The sequence below is a fragment of the Orycteropus afer genome, unplaced genomic scaffold (genome assembly GCF_000298275.1).
Source record: "Orycteropus afer afer isolate SDZICR_OR568_19922 unplaced genomic scaffold, OryAfe1.0 scaffold00032, whole genome shotgun sequence".
In the NCBI taxonomy this organism is placed as follows: Eukaryota; Metazoa; Chordata; class Mammalia; order Tubulidentata; family Orycteropodidae; genus Orycteropus; species Orycteropus afer.
The window spans coordinates 13,237,031-13,255,252 of record NW_006921619.1 but is presented as its reverse complement, the minus strand read 5'-3'; the positions used below and the strand labels follow the sequence as shown (position 1 = coordinate 13,255,252).

Below are 18,222 nucleotides of genomic sequence, written 5' to 3'. Positions count from 1 at the left end.
TATACATGTAAACTGAATAAGAGAATAAACCTCCATATACTCACCAATAATTACCAATGGATAATTTTTTCCTTTATATTTTCACTGAGTGACCCCCATACTCCTATTATTTTGAAGCAAATACAGACACTGTTACATTTCATCAACAAATAGCTCCATGTTTCTCTAAAAGGTATTCTTTTTTCCTCAGCATATCTATAATACTACCACCTAAAAATATAACAATAATTCTATAGCTTTATCAGGGAGCTCTAGTAAAATAGTGCCTAAGGCACTTGACAACTAACCAGAAGGCTGGTGTTCCAAACCCACCAGCCATTCCTCGGAAGGAAGACTGGGCAATCTACTTCCGTAGTGATACTGCCTCAGCAACCCAAGGAGGGGTCACTATGAGTCAGAGATGACTCAATGGCATATAACAACAACTGAGCACAATAGCTCCAGACAATCAATACATTTTCCAAATGTGCATCCTTGAAATCACCCAGAAAAGGAAATCTTAGGATTTTTGCATTGCATTTGCTAGAAAGACGCTGCTGACCAATTACGACCCACAGTGATTAACCAAGGTCTTAAAAATCACTCTTATTCTTCAGATTGCAATGTGTGTGCATGGGGGAGGGGGATAAGCATGACTGTGTGTCCCAGAATAACAAGAAAACATGCATATCTCAAATGTCATCTCTAAAAAAAGGCTTTCCGTTCTGAAATAAAAGTAGTAGGTAGAAAGATTTCCAGGGCTTCAGAGTGCAGGCCAGCAGAACTCTGTCTGAGAAGCGTGAGTTGGGCATTTCGCATTAAAATACCTTAGCTCTTCGCGAGTTGTACAGCTCTCTGTATTATCAACGTATTTATCCACCACAGAAACAATCACTGAGTTCATGACCTTCTTAGCATGTGTTATAAACATGACATCAACCACAGATTTTACCTGCACTCTGAAAGCACCTTCATCAAGGGGTGGTGGAGGAGGGAAGTTTCCAGAGCTAGGTGGAAGGGCACTGGGATCATCTAGAGGTGGAGGCGGAGGTGGAAGAAAATCACCTACAGAGAGAAAATACACATATGCAGTTAATATCCACATGATTTTACAGTACTCTTAGCATATATTTCCTGGCATATTACTGCCTCGTAATTGACACAATTTTCTGCTTTCTATAGCAATTAATCGCTATCTTAGTGCTCTTCAGTTTAATTAGTAGCCTTAGTTTTTAGAAGAGGACCAGATTTGATACTAAGAAGAGTAAAGCTAGTCTAGAGAGGTCATGTATATATATTTAGCAAGAGCAAGAAAGGAGGAAAAAAAACGTCTACACAACTAATGGTAGTATAAGATGCAATTTATTAAGATGCACAAAGTCTTCTGGACAATAAGATAAAAGAAAGTTTATGTCCAGCTGGAGGAACAAGGAGAGGTTCACTGAACCATTTAAGCTGCCCTGGAACTTTATGATGTACTAAGTTCAATCCAGGCAAGAAGACAGGGAAATAAAGGCATGTTGTTGTTATGTCCCGCCAAGAATAAAGGCATAGAGGTAAGAAAATTCAGGACACAGGGTATAATAACCAACTTATCATTTGGCATATACATAAATGAACGTAAAATAATAACTACCGGGTTATAAAAATTAGAGCATGATGAAAATAATTCTTTAGGTATACTGAACACCTAGAAAAGGGTTTGAATTTATTGTGTACGCAATAGGGATCCATCCAGAATTTCTGAGAAGGAAACACTTGGTTACAACTATGATTTACTGAAAGCAAATATGAAAAGACATGAAGTGCATATTAGAAGAAACTGAAATAAGAAAATCAGATTCAGAAATCTACATAGAATATGATTAAGAAGCAATAACTTTTGGGATGCTAAGAAACCACAAAATCTATGATCAACAAAAGCAGCACTGAAAAACACTGAAGTTAGAGTTGTTGAAAGAGAGTACCTTAATGCCTAAGGGTGGAGGTATAAGCATATATCAAGAACTCTATGTGTTTATGTTATGGAATCCTTTTAAATATTCACTGCATGTAATCTTTTGGGAAAATGAAAACTGCATTTCCTTTTTTTAATATTTTATCTATTTGTGTTTTCTTTTTTCCTTCTAAAAAAGTTTTTTTGATGGATTGGGAAAGTGCTGTCCTCTATGAATAAGTAGCTTTCCTTGCATTTCAACTGTTTAATACTTAGTAGCAGAGCAGTACTCTCTATCATTAAATGAGCTACTTTTAGATAGTTTCAAAATATCACAACTTAAGTCTCCAGAAAAAGAAGAGTCTAAACAGTACAGTGGAAGGATGGATAAATTGGTTTGTCCTGATAAACTTCTGAAATGGTTCACTTGGCTTCCATTGGTCTTATAAATTACTCTTGGAAAATAATTCCTCTGCTGTTGAGTCAAGGAGCTCTGGTGGCGTAAAGTATTTGGGTGCCAACCAAAAGGTGAGTAGTTCAAACCCACCAGCTGCTTTGCAGAAGAAAGATGAGACAGTCTGCTTCCTAAAGATTTATAGCTTTAGAAACTCTATGGGGCATTTCTACTCTGTCCTAAAGGGTCACTATGAGTTGGAATCAACTCGATAGCACTGGGTGTGGGATGTTAAATCTATTCCAATTCATAGAAGAGAACAGAACTGCTCCATAGAGTTTTCAAGGCTGTAAATCTTTACAGAAGCAGACTGCTACATCTTTCTCCAGCTGAATGGCTGGCGGGTTCAAATTGCTGACCTTTTGGTTAACTGAGCACTTCAACAACTGCACTACCAGGGTTCCCTTAGGAATATGATTCAAAACCAATCTCACTGCCATCAAGTCTATTCCAACTCATAACAAACACACTGGGTTTCCAAGCTGTAAATTTTTACCGAAGCAGATTGCCTCATCTTTCTTCCATGGAGCAGCTGGTGGGTTTGAACCACCATCCTTCTGATTAGCAGCCAAATACCTTAACCATTACAACACCAGAGTTCCTTTAGGAGTATTATAGTACTGTAATATTCCTATTTTAGACTCACCAGATTAGAAAGTGCAATAATTTCTTACTTTTCAGAGTATATATATTTGGAAACATATTTTATCCATATCCTTATTAGTGAATTTCATACACTGCATAGGAATCAGACAGCATATGTCCCATGCATTGTTTAGCATGCTAACTTTTATTAATTCCAATCAGTATTTCTAAATCATGACAACATATTAGAATCTACAAGGAAGCTTATCTAAAAATGCTGGTGCTCAAATTCCATCTCATAACAATTCTATCAGAATCTTGAGGGCGGGGCCAAGGCATTGGAAAGGAAGGGCTAGACTTGAGCATTCTTTTAAAATCCAAGTGATTCTGATGTGTTGCCAGGATTGATAAACCCGCATTTGGCCCTTAGTTAGTCAATGACTACACTAGAAACACAGTACCTGAAAGTTCTTTTCTGTCTTGAAAAGTTATAATGTCTGTGAAGAATGTTCACACTGACATCTTACATGATCAGGCAAAGAAAGTCTAGGTTGTTGGAGACTTGATTGTCCAATTCTTATTCACAGCACAATGCTGAGGTTCAAATACTGTACCTCAATCTATGTCTTCTTCTTAGCCACTTTAAAAAAGTACCATCTTACATACTTCAACAAATTCTGGTATGCCATAGGGCACTGTCAGAGTATCATATAGTACCAGACCTAAATGAAACCTTAAAGATCAACCTACAAAGGCAGAAACAGAGGTCCACAAAATCTACATGAACTTCCCAAAATCTCTGAGCAAATTAGTGCCAGCCAACTATACTCTCTTGTGTTGTTTCTCTCCAAGAACATAAAGTGGGGTACAGGTTGATGTTACTCAGTGGGAGGGGGGAGAGTAAAAAGGAACAGAAAAGGAAAATAGAAAGTATTTTTTTAAAAAGCACTAACTTATAAACAACATAAATTTAGATACACTTTATAAGTGAGAGTAGGCAGAATTTAAGAAGACCTACTCATAATCTCATCATAATTATCTGCTTTATTTAGAGCAGTCATTGAGGCCAAAGCATTCAGTTCTTCAAGCCCAATCATCAAAACCTTCTTACTGCTTTCTTATTAATAGAGCTCACATTAAAAAAAAAAAAAAAAAAAAAATGATGTGAAGGAATAGGAAAATATCTAGAAAAGAGAAATAAACATGAGAAAGTGATAGAAAGATGGGTCTCTTGAGGAAAGTTGGTATGAAAAACCTTTAATTGTTATCTTAACTGGGACAGTTGGTATGAAAAACCTTTAATTGTTATCTTAAATCATACTAAGAGTTATTATGAGGATGTATACTTCACCATTTCAACAGACAAGGGAAAAAGAGCAAATACTTCTAAACTACAGGAAGAAAAAGTTCATCCTAAAAGAAAACATACAATCTTCAAGTTTCAGGAATATGGCTAAGTGAAAAGAGCAAGATGTTATGTGTTTTGGGAAGAGGGGGAATCTTTTCCATAACACATTTTTGTTTTGTTTTGTTTCATTGTGGTGAAAATGTTGTTGTGTGTTGTTGTTGTTATATGTCGTCAAGTCAGACCCGACTCATAGCGACCTCTCCTTGGGTTTCCGAGGCAGTATCACTATGGAGGGAGCTCTCGTAGCATAGTGGCTAAGGCACTTGACTGCTAACCAGAAGGCTGGCGGTTCAAACCCACCAGCCACTCCTCGGAAGGAAGGTTGGGCAATCCTACTTCCATAGTGATACTGCCTCGGAAACCCAAGGAGGGGTCGCTATGAGTCAGGGCTGACTCGACGGCACATAACAACAACAACAACATCACTATGGAAGTAGATTGCCCCATCTTCCTTCTGAGGAGTGGCTGGTGGGTTTGAACCCCAGCCTTCTGGTTAGCAGTCAAGTGCCTTAGGCACTATGCTACCAGAGTTCCCAAATATATGAAAATATATACAATACTACCTCCACCAATTCATCAATTTCCACATGTACAATTCAGTGATAGTTTACATTCTTCATGTTGTACAGCCTTGGAGCTCTGGCAGCATAGTGGCTAAGACACTTGCCTGCTAACCAGACGGTTGGCGGTTCAAACCCACCAGCCACTCCTCGGAAGGAAGGTTGGGCAATCCTACTTCCGTAGTGATACTGCCTTGGAAACCCAAGGAGGGGTCGCTATGAGTCAGGGCCGACTCGACGGCACATAACAACAACAACAACAATCCTTTTCCAAATTAATCTACCACTGTTCGCCTCAACTCAACTCCTCCTGAGCAAAAACTCCCTCTTTCCCCCTCCTTCTGACCCCTAGTAACCACTAATAATCTTTGGTTTCTATGTCTTTGCTTATTTCATATAAAAGAGATCATATAAGAAGCCCTGGTGGAGCAGTGGTTAAGCACTGAGCTACTAACTGAAAGGTCAGAGGTTCAAACCCACCAGCTGCTCTGTGGAGAGAATGCGGCACTCTTTCTCCCTATTGGGAACCCTACGGAGCAGTTCTACTCTGTCCTTTAGGGTTGCTATGAGTCAGAATCAAGTCGATGGCAATGAGTTTGGGTTTTTTGTTTGTTTGTTTGTTTGTTTGTTTATGGCTGATCACATAGTATTTGTCTTTTTTCAATTAACTTATTTCACTAAGCATAATGCTTCCAAGGTTCATCCATGGTGTGGCATGCATCAAGATTCCATTTCTCTTAATGGCTGCATAATAATTCATTATATACCACATTTTGCTTCCTTATTCTTTTGTTGATGGACATTTCGTCTACCTAATAGATTTTTGAAACCAATGAAATAGAACCCATCTAGCTTTAGGTGAAGCCTGCCTAGAGAAAAACTGTGAATGGAAGAGCCTGCATTTCCTCCCAGCTAGCAAGTCTGAGCTGTAGACTTCATACGTGTACATGCCCTGTCCTCTCTGTCTTGATAGGAAAATCCAAATGCAACTCTCAGACCCTGTGACCCACAGAGACACTGAAGAAATCAAGCAAGCAGGGCAGAAAAAGAGCCTGCCATCATCAGGCAGATGGGTCACTGGAACCATATACAAAACCAAGGATGGAAATAATGGTTTTAGGGACGGTAAAGTAGCCATAGACTCATGGCCATAAACAGGATTCCTTCCTTAACCATTTCCTTACCATCTAAAACATACCCATATATAAAATGCACTTGTTACTCAGTTTCCATGTAAAATGATTTACTCAAAGTTATACAGTTCATGGTAAAGAGTTGTAAAAGGAACTTCTCTCTGCCCTGGACTAATCAAGTTGGGAAGGATCATACATGGGAAGGATCATATTTAATTTACTTCACAGCATCCAAAATTATGAAGCTATATTCAAAAGCCTTTTGCTTTGTGCCACAGGTAGCACAGGCAGTTGAGGAAAGAAAATATTGAATGCCTATTTCCAAAGACAAGTTCACGCCAATTTACTTCATAAAGTAGCTTGTTACTCGTATCATTAACTTCAAAAAGAAGTGAGGAGAAGCTCCGAGAACCTCTTATATGCATATTTTTCTAATCAGTTGCCACAGAATTGACACTGACCTATGGATACTCCATGTGTGCCACACTAGAAATGTGCTTCATAGAGTTTTCAATGGCTAATATTTTAGAAGCAGATCACCAGATCTTTCTTCTAAGGCACCTTTGAGTGAAGTCAAACCTCTACCATTCAGTTAGTAGCCATGCATGTTATAAAAAGACAGTGACCCAGTGGCATCACTAGAGTTGGTGTCACCCTTTCTTTAGACCTCCTCTGTACCAGACCCTACAGAACCTTTACTAATGTTTGAATCAATTTAAATCATAGAATAATATGCAATAAATACAGCTGCAAATTGCTTAAATATTTCTTAGATTATATGAATACTAACAAATTTGTTTTGTAAAATCTTTCTACATTGAATTATGTAATTAGTTACATTATTAATAAATAAAAAGAAGCCCTTTTTATTTTTCTCCTTCTTTTTCTTTATTTACTACTTCATTTCCAAAAAAAGTTTTTTATATAGGTTTACAAATAATAATTGCCCAAATATTGTAGCTAAAGCACCAGAAAATTTGACAACAGCAGTGACTATAAAAACACTGGCAACAACATGCACACTGGTAGTGTATGCAGCAGACAAAACCACGTGATTTGAAGCATCACCATAGGTGGGTAATAATGACAGCTCTCCAGAGTACATTAGAGGGTTCAAAAAGTAAATAAGCATAGAGTTTTACTCACATTAAGTATATTGATACATGTATGCTAGGCTTTAAAAAAATGTTTTTGTTGTTCTAACTAACTATAGGGATATTTTTATAAAAAATAATCTCATGCAAAAACACTGTACAAAAACTTTCAAGACACTCATTTTGGTGTCATTCCCTCTGACAGTGTCACCTGGTATAGTCTGCACCTCCTGCACACCCTAGTGATACCACTGCATAAGCATTGAGAAGTAGTGTAGCCAAAGCCATGGTACAAGGCCCAGCAAACTAGAAATAGCTGTGTTTTAAGCCACTGTAGTTACCCTGGCAACATGGGTTGGACATATAGGAAAGTATCTTTGTAAATACAGAGTTTGCTTATCACTTCATGAAATAAAGCTCAAATAAAAGAAAAAGAAGAAGAATTTGCATGCACATAAAGTGATAAATTGTTAGCTATGTATGACTGTAGTAGAAAATCCAAAGGAGCAAGTCAACTCAGATCATTTGGATTCCTTTACTACAGTGGGAAAAAAAGAAAGTATTGTTCTCTTTCTTCTTCATCCAAACACCCATGTAAACCTAACACACCCAGGGCCATAGACAACAGTCCCCTTTTGTGTCTCATACACAGTCCTATAATAGATCTCTACTAGTTGATTGGGAGCTCTGGTAGCGTAGTGCCTAAGGCACTAGACTGCTAACCAGAGGCTGGCGGTTCAAACCTACCAGGCACTCCCCGGAAGGAAGATTGAGCAATCTACTTCCATAGTGATACTGCCTTGGAAACCCAAGGAAGGGTCACTATGAGTAGGGTCTGACTCGATGGCACATGAAAACAACAACAACTAGTTGACTGGATTTATGTGTTAATAGAGGTCACCCTCCTCTAGTTAGAACTGAGAGGTTCTTATAAGTTAGAGCCTGTTCATGACTTATCTTTACATTCCCCTCTGCCTGGCATAAGGCTTGGGACATGGTACATACTCAGTAAATGTATGTTGACTTACTGAAAAGATAGTAAACCATTCAATCTGTCTGTAGCTCAACTGATGTTGTGTAAAAAAAAAAATGACCGACTTGATACCTTAGACAAGTGTTTCGCATATATCACTGCACATTCAAATCAACTGGGGATTTCACTAAAATGCAGATTCTGATTCAGTAGGCCTGGAGCAGGGGTCTGCGTTTCTAATACTCTCCCAGGTGATATTTCAGTTGCTGGTCTGTGAACTGCACGTGGAGTAGCAAGGCTCTCACTCCATCTGGCAGCAGTTGATTCTCCTTTTTTTTTTCTTTTTTAAATGTGGTGCTTCTACTAATTGATTGAAGGACATCTAAACTTTCAGGTATGTATAGTGTAAAATCACTTAGAGGCCCCTCAATTTAAGAAGAATTTAAGTTATGAGGGAAAAAGCGACTGGGTTGAAAAACAAAACATAAAGGTAAAAAACTAAAGGAACAAATGGTTTTATTAAAATCATAATGACCAAATAATGAGCTTCAAGTAAAAACACTTACTCATTTCCCTTAATGGTAACCAATTAAGAAAGGAACTTACATGAAAACAAAAATAGTCTATGTTCTGGTTAACTACTGCCACTCTGACAGGAATATATCACAAATGGGATGGCTTAAACAAACAGGGTTTATTCTCTTACAGTTCAGGAGTCTAGAACTCTGAGTTCAAAATGCCAGGTTCTCGGGGCTGGGTGAAAGCCCTTCAGCCTTGGGCTTCAGCTCTGCCTCCTGCTCCCGGCCCACTGAAGCTAGAAGTATCTCTTCACTCAGGCAGCTACTGGCTGCTGAGGCTAACAAGCCCAAGGTTGACAAATAAAATGGCACAGTCCCAATGTTACCAAACCACACAGCAGGCTATTAATTCAAGTCCATTGTAAGTCCCAAGGTCAGCAGAGCATGACAGGCTGCTGAACAACGGCATGGCTACATGCAGGGTCCAAGCATGCCATAAGCTAGAGACCATTCCCCAAGGCTTCTGCTTATATACAGGAAGCAAACCACATTCCCTAAGGCAGCTACGCAGCTGCTCCCAGTAGATTCCACCATGGAGTTGATTACCAGTCTCATCATGGGGAATACAGCCACTCAACCAGGCCCAGCCAAACTGACACACAAATGTAACTACCACAGTATATATTTCAAGCTCTGAAACTTAAACACAAACTACAACTCTAGTCTTGACTTTGGAAAAGGCAATGTTACCATCTCAGATTTTTCCTCTCTTATTAAATGGGAATGACAATATCCACTTCACAAATCAGCCACAACAGTGACTTTGAGACTTTCTGATCACAATCCAGAGTAAGAAACACCTTTTATATCCTGATGCAATACATATATATGTAGATATGTAAGTACAGGCATACCTGAAACAAGGGTTTCATAAAACCACACTTACCACTATAATGCACATTGAAATTGTCTATGCTATAATATTTAATTATTAAAAAAGATGCTGGTGTGATTTGCTACATTGATTGTGTGACCCATAAATGGGTCTCAATTCACAGTGTGAACATCATTGAGCTACATTATATGCAAGTGGCTTATACAAGGCCTGTATAATACATGACAACGCTTTCTCGTCACTTATGCACAAGACGGCAACTGAGTCTACACTTGACCTCTCAGGAGAAGAGATCAAATCTCAGAAGAGGAAGAAGCTCTATGGACAAGGACTTATAGGGTGGGGGAAGAAAGCAAATGAAAATATGAGAGAAATGTAGCAGGAGTGACAATCTCCAGAAGGTGATGGAGTTATGCCACAGCTGTAGCTTTCTCCTCATAGGCAATTTATTATGAAACTAAGTAATTGAAGACTGTATTTACAATTTCACTTTCAATTCAATCTTCAGTTTGCATCCAGACACATATGCTACCAAAACAAATGTACCAAAAAGCACACTAGGTGAAATATTTTTAAAGTGAACCATTCAACATTGAGGACAGCATGTATAATTTGTTACCATTTGTGTGAAAACGTAGTCATTCATCTATATGTACATGTCTGTATTATCTTGGAATATCTTTGGAAAGGATTTCCAGGAAATTAGTACTGGAAGTTGCCTCTAAGAAGCACCTGAATTTTGCAAATGGCTATAAGAGTAAAAGGAAAATTGACTTTTTTCATTGTATAAATTTTTAAGCTGTCATTGTTTTAATAATTTTAAATTTTAAAACATAAACACACACAATGAAAACAGAAAAGAAAAATATTCAGTACCTAGAGATGTGATAAGGAGCTCTGGTGATATAGTGGATAAGGCATTTATTTAGCTGCCAACCAGAAGTTTGGAAGTTCAAACCCATCAGCTGGTCAGCAGGAGCAAGATGAGGCAATCTACTTCCATAAAAATTTATAGTCTTGGAAACCCAACAGGAGTTACTTTGACTTGGAATTAGCTTGATGGTAGTGGGTTTGGTTGTATTTTTCTTTTTTTGTAGAAATGTGTCATTTCCAAATGTTCAGATGAGTAATTTTTTAAAACCACCAGGAAATACTAGGATTGTAATAACTGAGAATAATATCTGATATTTATCTGAGGGCAAATCCCATGTAATGCCTCACCTTCTGCCTTACTAATCTATTTACTATCCATTGTTGTTGTCTGTTGTTATGTGCCATTGAGGACCCGCCTCATAGCCACCTCTCCTTGGGTTTCGGAGGCAGTATCACTACGGAAGTAGATTGCCCCATCTTCCTTCTGAGGAGTGGCTGGTGGGTTTGAACCACCAGCTTTCTGGTTAGCAGTCAAGTGCCTTAGCCACTACACTACCAGAGCTCCCTTACTATCCATTGGTTATAACTAAAATATGATAGAAATTGCCTTGATTTACCTCTCATTCTTATTAGAAATTAGACCTTTCCACTTCACTATTTATACTCTTTTCCAATTCCACTTCTGCTCTTTAACAAGGGAGGGGTTGCTAATTTGACTGATCCAGTTAATACTACAAGGATCTCAGTTTTAGAAAACAGTACCCATTTCCTTATACTTCCCACCTCAGAACTAAACAGGGTCTCACTCCCACGACAAACAAGCCAACTATCATCTAGACCATTCTTTTTGGCTTCATTGAGCAGGATCAGAATGTCAAGCTAGAGTCCTTTGGAAGTTGCAGCTCATTGAACGTGCTGACCCCCAAGATATGATGGTGTGAGGAGAAGATAGGAATAAAAATCCTGCTTATTCCTAAAGTCTGAGTCTGTGGGCAATTTCGGTGTAAACAGAAAGACCTGTCCAGGAGGGATCAAGGACTCATGGAGCTACTGATAAAACAGTCCCTTAGTTCTCATTTTACTCCTGTTCTTTGAATGTGCAGGCCACTTGAGAACTCTGTGGGAGGAGTGATAATTAATTATTAGAATGAGGCTTGGGCATTCCTGGTTGCCTGTCCTCACTGCCATCAGACTAGTAACAGCATGCCCCCCTCAATGAGACATTTTCATCTGTGAATGAGAAGATATGTGACCTTGATGAAATAACTTCAATTAGCTTGGTTCTCACACTAGACATTTTTAGAGTCCAAGCTCTATTACACATTAGAAAATTAACTTTTCTATTTTTCTTCCATTTTAATCTCTACTGCTTAGCAAAAAAAAACAAATTGGTGATTTTGATAATACTTAATTTTCTAGGCAAACAATGTCATTCAAAAGGAAGGACTACAATTGAAAATAGTGATATACATACAGTACTGCATTGTCAGTGAAGGCAAACATGGGTATACGGGTGGACAGGTGGGTGGACAGGCTGAACTATTAGGTATGTCTATGAAGTGTGGAGTGTACCCAAGACCATGTGTAAGGTTGGCAGACAATGGTCCTATAACTGTATTTGTATGATCTGAATTCCCAGGTGTATAGTAGAGCTGACAAGGGAGAAGGTTGTAGTCACTTCTTGGTCACAGCCAGCTACCCAGAGAGACCAAGTAGTTGAACTTGTGGGCTTGGGACCATGGTCACAGGGGACATCAAGCTCAAGGGGCATAACATACTACACAAAACACTGTTCCATCTCCTACTTTGACAAGTAGTGACTGGGATCTTAAAAGCTTTCAAGCTGCCATCTAGATGCAACGATGGGTCTCTCCTTGTCCAGAGCAAAGAAGAATGATGAAAACCAAAGATTCATAGAAAGAATTAGTGCGATTCACAGCCTATATGACTATGACACCAGAAGAACTAGATGGTGCCTAGCTACCCCTGTCAAGCATAGGGGGATCTATGTAGGAGATCCTGGATAGAGAGGGAGAACAATTTGGAACAAAACTCAAAATCATTTGGGGGGGAGAAGGGCGGGGGACCAGGTTTGCTGGTCTGATAGAGCCTAGTGGAACCACTGAGACTATGGGCCCTAGCTGCCCTTCAGGTCTGGAATTGAACCCACACCTGTGGCTTCCAGCCAAACAAAAGTCAGGCATATGAGGTGAACATTTACACTAGGTAGATACACTCCTTGGAGAGAACAATCATGGGAGAAAGAAGGGCTGTTTATGCACAGGGAGACAGCTCAGGGGGCAGGGGTGCATGGAGAGATGGACACCAGGAAGAGGTGACTGTCGGGAGGAAGTGGGAAGGGAGGTGGTGTATTGGGGTAAATTGTAGTCAATGTCATGAGACAAAGTGTTTGCAAACTGCTGTATGGAAACTGAATTTGCTCTATAAATTTTCACCCAAATCACAGTAAAAAAAAAAATAATAATAATAATGATATAACATATAAGGGTAAAAGAAAACCAGAACACTTGTATGCTACTAGTATATGAATGAGGGAAAAAAAAAACCACCAAACTCCCTGCCACTGAGTCAATTTCAACTCACAGTGACCCTCATTGGGTTTCCAAGGCTGTAAATCTTTACAGAAGCAGATTGCCTCATCTTTCTTCTGCAGAGCAGCTGGTGGGTTCAAACCACCGAACTTTTGTTTCGCAGCCAAATTCCTTAAACACTATACCACCAGAGCTCCTATAGTATATGAATAGGAGTGTTAATAGATAGAATTTTTCACAAGAAAATTCTGTAATCATATTCAAAAGCTCTAAAAATATTGATACAGCAATGGAGTTTTTAGTAAATCTTCTAAGCAAATAACAAGAGTATGAAGAGAAGCATGCAAAAGAATCTCCACTGCAATGCAATGGAAATGGAATGTTCATCAATAGAGTATAGTAAAAAATAGTCAATCACACACTGGTGAACTGTATAACCATCAAAATGATAATACTGATCTATATATCTACCATCGATTTTCCACTCAATGAGTCCTTTCTAGGTCACAAGTATCATTCTAGACACTAAGGGATACATGAGAAGAAAAAATTACCAAGCAACAAATAAATGTAAAAGAAAAAAAGTGCTGCCTTCTAGGAATTTATACTCTATAAGAAGCCTACCTGAAAATTAATAAATAATTAAAACATACTGAATATCAAATGGTGATAAGTCTTATATCAAAATATAAAGCAAGGAAAGGGGATGGACAACTAGGATGGTGGTGGTATGTCAAAATTTTATAACTTAAAGTTAGGGAATGGTTCACTGGTAAGGTAATATTTGAGCCCAGTCAGCAAGTAACAGGGTATCTGGGGGACAAACACAATGTTTCTGATAAATTATCATGTGAAAGAAAAAGCAGGCTAATGAGCAGTGCTTATAACAAGGTTCCAGTTTCATATAAAACAGCATGTCAACAATGGCTAGCTATGGCTCGTGGATTACAAGTGTTTTTATTTTTATTCCCTTTTGGCTTAATTGCTATACAAGAAATGTGAGTGGCATGTACTTTGTTTTCAAAAAAATCAAAGGAAGAGACTTAGAAATGAATCCCAGAATCTATTCAAACCCAGTGTTTAACCTTACTGTATCGCTGTATTTACCCAAGCCAAAGGTTTAATGTCTCCATCATCTTCTTAAATAGCTTGAAATGTTCCTTGAGATTATTAAATTGAAAACAACAAGGATTGTTATCATTAAAGCAATAATGAAGTCTTCCTGATTTTCAAATAGACAGTTTCATTCCAGGCTTGGCTAACACAGAATGCTGGGCCTTCACTACCCTCTTGTTTAATCGCAAATAAATAGTTTATGTGAAGGTGAAACACCTTGGTGTATCACATCTATGTGTACCGCATTTCTCTACCACACAGCAGTTTCCATTTGTTGAATAAATAGCATTCAAATTCTCAGTTGAAAAGGCTGAATGGCTTTCAAATAATATGAAATTAGGACGACAGCCTGGTTCTACAAATGGACTAGAACGAAACAGCATTTTTAAATCTCCAAAGTGTCAATTGTCTTACAAAAACATAATAATTGCTATCCTAACAACAAACCACACCATGTACTTTGAGTTCCATAGATTGGTGCTCAAAATAAAGAGAGCAATGAGTTGAGCCTAATGCATAAATTTTCCACCAGCTATTGCAATATCTTCAGCCCCAATACCAGAAAGTAAAATTCTCTCCATTTAAAAATGAAATAAAAATAAAAAATTCATGTTGTGGATACAGATTGAGGCAGTAGTCCAGCAAAACAAAAATCTGAATTTATCACTGAAGAAAGAGGCTGGCAAAGAGACATCTGTGTGTTGACAGAAAATGTGGAAACTATCCCCTGCCATACCCTGACATGGGACATCACCCTGTGGTAGCCATTTAGGCCAGAAGCTTGCCTGCCTTTCTGCCAAGAAAAGGTGACAGAATCAGATGGAATGTGTTCTTACAACAAAAACGATTCACGTAGGTCATTTAACTTACTTCATCACTGTTGCTATTTGTTAGTTTTTGTTAGCTCTTTGTTAGTTTAATTGCATATCTATTGCATTTCCCTACTGGATGAAGAGCTTCTTAAGAGCAGGCTATCTGTTTTACTAATCTCTACATGGAACATAGAAGCCCTAGGTGGTGCAACAGTTAACATGGTTGGTTGCTAACCAAAAAGTTGGAGGTTTGCGTCCTTCCAAAGGTGCGTCAAAAGAAAGACCTGATGATTTACTTCCGAAAAATAAGCCATTGAAATCCTATGGAGCATAAGTCTATTCTGAGACATATGGAGTCTCCATGTGTGTAAATCAACTCAAAGGCAATTGGGTTTTGTTGTTGTTGTTGTTTATACAGAACATATAAAGCACATAGGCAATGCTCAACAAATAGCAGTAATAATAATATTATGTTGTTGTTGTTGTTGTTGTTTGCCATCGAGTCAGCCCCGACTCATAGCGACCCCTCCTTGGGTTGCCAAGGCAGTATCACTATGGAAGTAGGATTGCCCAACCTTCCTTCCGAGGAGTGGCTGGTGGGTTTGAGCCACCAGCCTTTTGGTGAGCAGTCAAGTACCTTAGGTACTATGCTACCAGAGCTCCTAATAATATTACAATAAATCTATATTATATTAAGGAGCTCTGGTGGTAGAAGTCTAAGGCATTTGTCTGTTCACCAGAAGATTGGTAGTTCAAACACACCAGCCACTCTGCAGAAGGAAAATGGGGCAAAACACTTCTGTAAGGACTTACCATCTTGGAAACCCAATGGCGGTCGCTATGAGTTGGAATTGATTCAGTGGAAGCAGGTTTGGGTTTTTTGGCTTTTGTGGGTTTTTTTTTTTTGGTTTTATATTACATTAAACTGAACTGAACTCTGAAAGAATGGATCCCCCACTCCATAGACAACTTCCCCCTTTCCAATTACTGAAATAAGACAACCCTATGGTATTGGTGAGTCATTGGTCCTACATGATGTTAACAGATGAGCAGTTAATAACATCAGTCTTCTTGTTAGTTGCCATTGAATCAATGTGCACAGAGTGGAACATCTATAGGGTTTTCAAGTTCATAACTTTTTGGATGCAGATCATCAGATCTGGATGAGTTCAAACTGCCAAGTTTGTGGTTAGTAGTTGAGCTCTTAACCATGTAAGTCCTCCAGGGACTCCTATGTTGGTCTTAAAGTAGTTAATTTTCTGTGTCAGCTTGGCTAGACTGTGGTGCCCAGTTGTTCAGTCAAACATTAGTCTACATCTTGCCATGAATGTATGTTGCAGATATGATTAACATCTATAATCTGTTGTATTTAAATAAAGAAGATTATCCTCGGTAATATGTGTGAGCCTCATCCAATCAATAGAAAGTTTAAGAACAAAAGCTGAGGCTTCTCAGAGATGAAGAAATTCTGCCTCAAAACTGTAAAACAGAAATTCTGCCTGAGTTTCTGGCCAGTGCTATGAGCTTCAAACTAAAGATTACAACATCAAGTCTTTCTTAAGTTTCCAGCATGCCACCCTGCCCTGTATAATTCAAACTTGTAAGCCCCTACAATGAATTACTCACTCGCTTGTTCTCCCTCTCTCTATTTAGAGAGAAAGAGAGGGAGAGAGAAAGGGAGTCCCTTGGTGGCACTATCCAGACACATCAAGGCAAGTCTTAATAGTACTTATATTCCACAGGGTACCCAGAAAATTATTTAAAATGTCCAGGAATTCCAGAGAGTCCTATCTTGCCCCATAAAGGAGAGATAGGAATGAGAGAAGACAGAGAAATGAGGGAAAAGGAAGGAGAGATTTCATATGTACAGAATTTCAAAATGTTGGTGCTTAAAAAGGTACTGAACCTGAGGTATTTTAACCTGAGGTGTGCATCCGAATCTCGTCAGGCACTTTCATCTACTACATATATATATTCAGAATCCACTCTAGAATTATTGAATCAGAATCTTTATAAGCAGTTTGGAAAGTTCCCTGCATGATTAAAATGTGTAGCCTGGGTTAAGAATCACTGGCTCCATGAAAGACAAAATAAGACTGAGGAACTAACCTAAATTTAACAACTAACGAGACATGACAACTAAATGCAGTATGTGATTCTGGAATGGATCCTAGAACAGAAATGGAACATTAGTAGGACAACTGATGAAATCTGAATGAGATCTATACATTAGCAAGTAGTATTGTGTCAGGTTAATTACCTAGTTTTGGCAACTATACCATGGTTATGTAAGATACAACATTTGAAGAAACTGAGTTAAGAATACAAGAGAATCCTTTATAATATTTTTTCAATGCCTGTATAAAGTCTGAAATTATCTCAAAATGATGTCAGAATTTATTTTTAAATTTTAAGACAAAAAAAATCAGTGACCTAGTCCAATAACTTCATTTTGTAGATAATTTTAGATCAGTACATTAGAGAGGATCATCCAAATAGATTATTCCTACCAAGAACTCCATTGTGACCCTCACATCTCCTAACTTCTAGTTGAAGGCACATTTATCACATTTCATGACAGAGTTAGTGGGAGAAATTGAGAGTTCCTGGGGAAAATGGAGAAACCTGGTCTCCCCCTACAACCTCAGAGAACTATGAAGAAGAAGAGGTTCTTACTATTTAGTGCACTTGGGATTTAAACAAAACAAAACAAAAACCCACTGCCATCTAGTCCATTTCAACTCACAGCAACCCTGTAGGACAGAGTAGAACTTTCCTAAGGCTGTAAATCTTTACTACAGAAGCAGACTGTCTCATTTTTCTCCCACGGAGCAGCTGTTGATTTTGAACCACCAACCTTTTGGTTAGCACTTGGGATAAATGAGCAGAAATATGGGAAATATCTTCAATAGCATCAGACTGAAAATATCCGGATGGGCTGACAATTCTAGCTTGATGGTCAGCAGCACTGAAACCCCCAATTAAACTTCCTTTCCCCAATGCTGGAGCCTATTCCCCTGCCTCAAGAGAATACCCTAAAACAATCTGACAAGATGAGGCCAGGAGCCTTCTGTGATTTCTCCAGTCTTCAGCTTTTCATCACAAATAACTTTCCAATTCTTCTGAGAAATTCTTGTTACTATTTATATGAGATGATGCCAACCATTACTCACTCTCCTTCAACCTTGCCATTTCATCCAGTCTGAAGTTTAGCAAATGCATAAATGCTTTAAAAATAATCAAATAGAGACACTCATTTTATTTCAAGGTGGTTGTTTTTTGGCATGTATACGTTTTTTCCAAAGGAATACTGGAGCTGACAGGTACTTGCTCT

General features: G+C 38.5%; 1 protein-coding gene across 1 annotated transcript in view; it reads right to left on the bottom strand.

Moving 5' to 3' along the window:
* The window catches only part of LOC103192915 (LIM domain containing preferred translocation partner in lipoma), a 637,368-nt gene that overhangs the window by 521,771 nt on the left and 97,375 nt on the right, over nucleotides 1-18,222 (bottom strand). Inside the window, exon 2 of the mRNA XM_042780290.1 lies at nucleotides 932-1,044. Within this exon, the coding sequence (XP_042636224.1) occupies nucleotides 932-1,044 (113 nt within the window). The remainder of the gene's footprint in view (nucleotides 1-931; nucleotides 1,045-18,222) is intronic.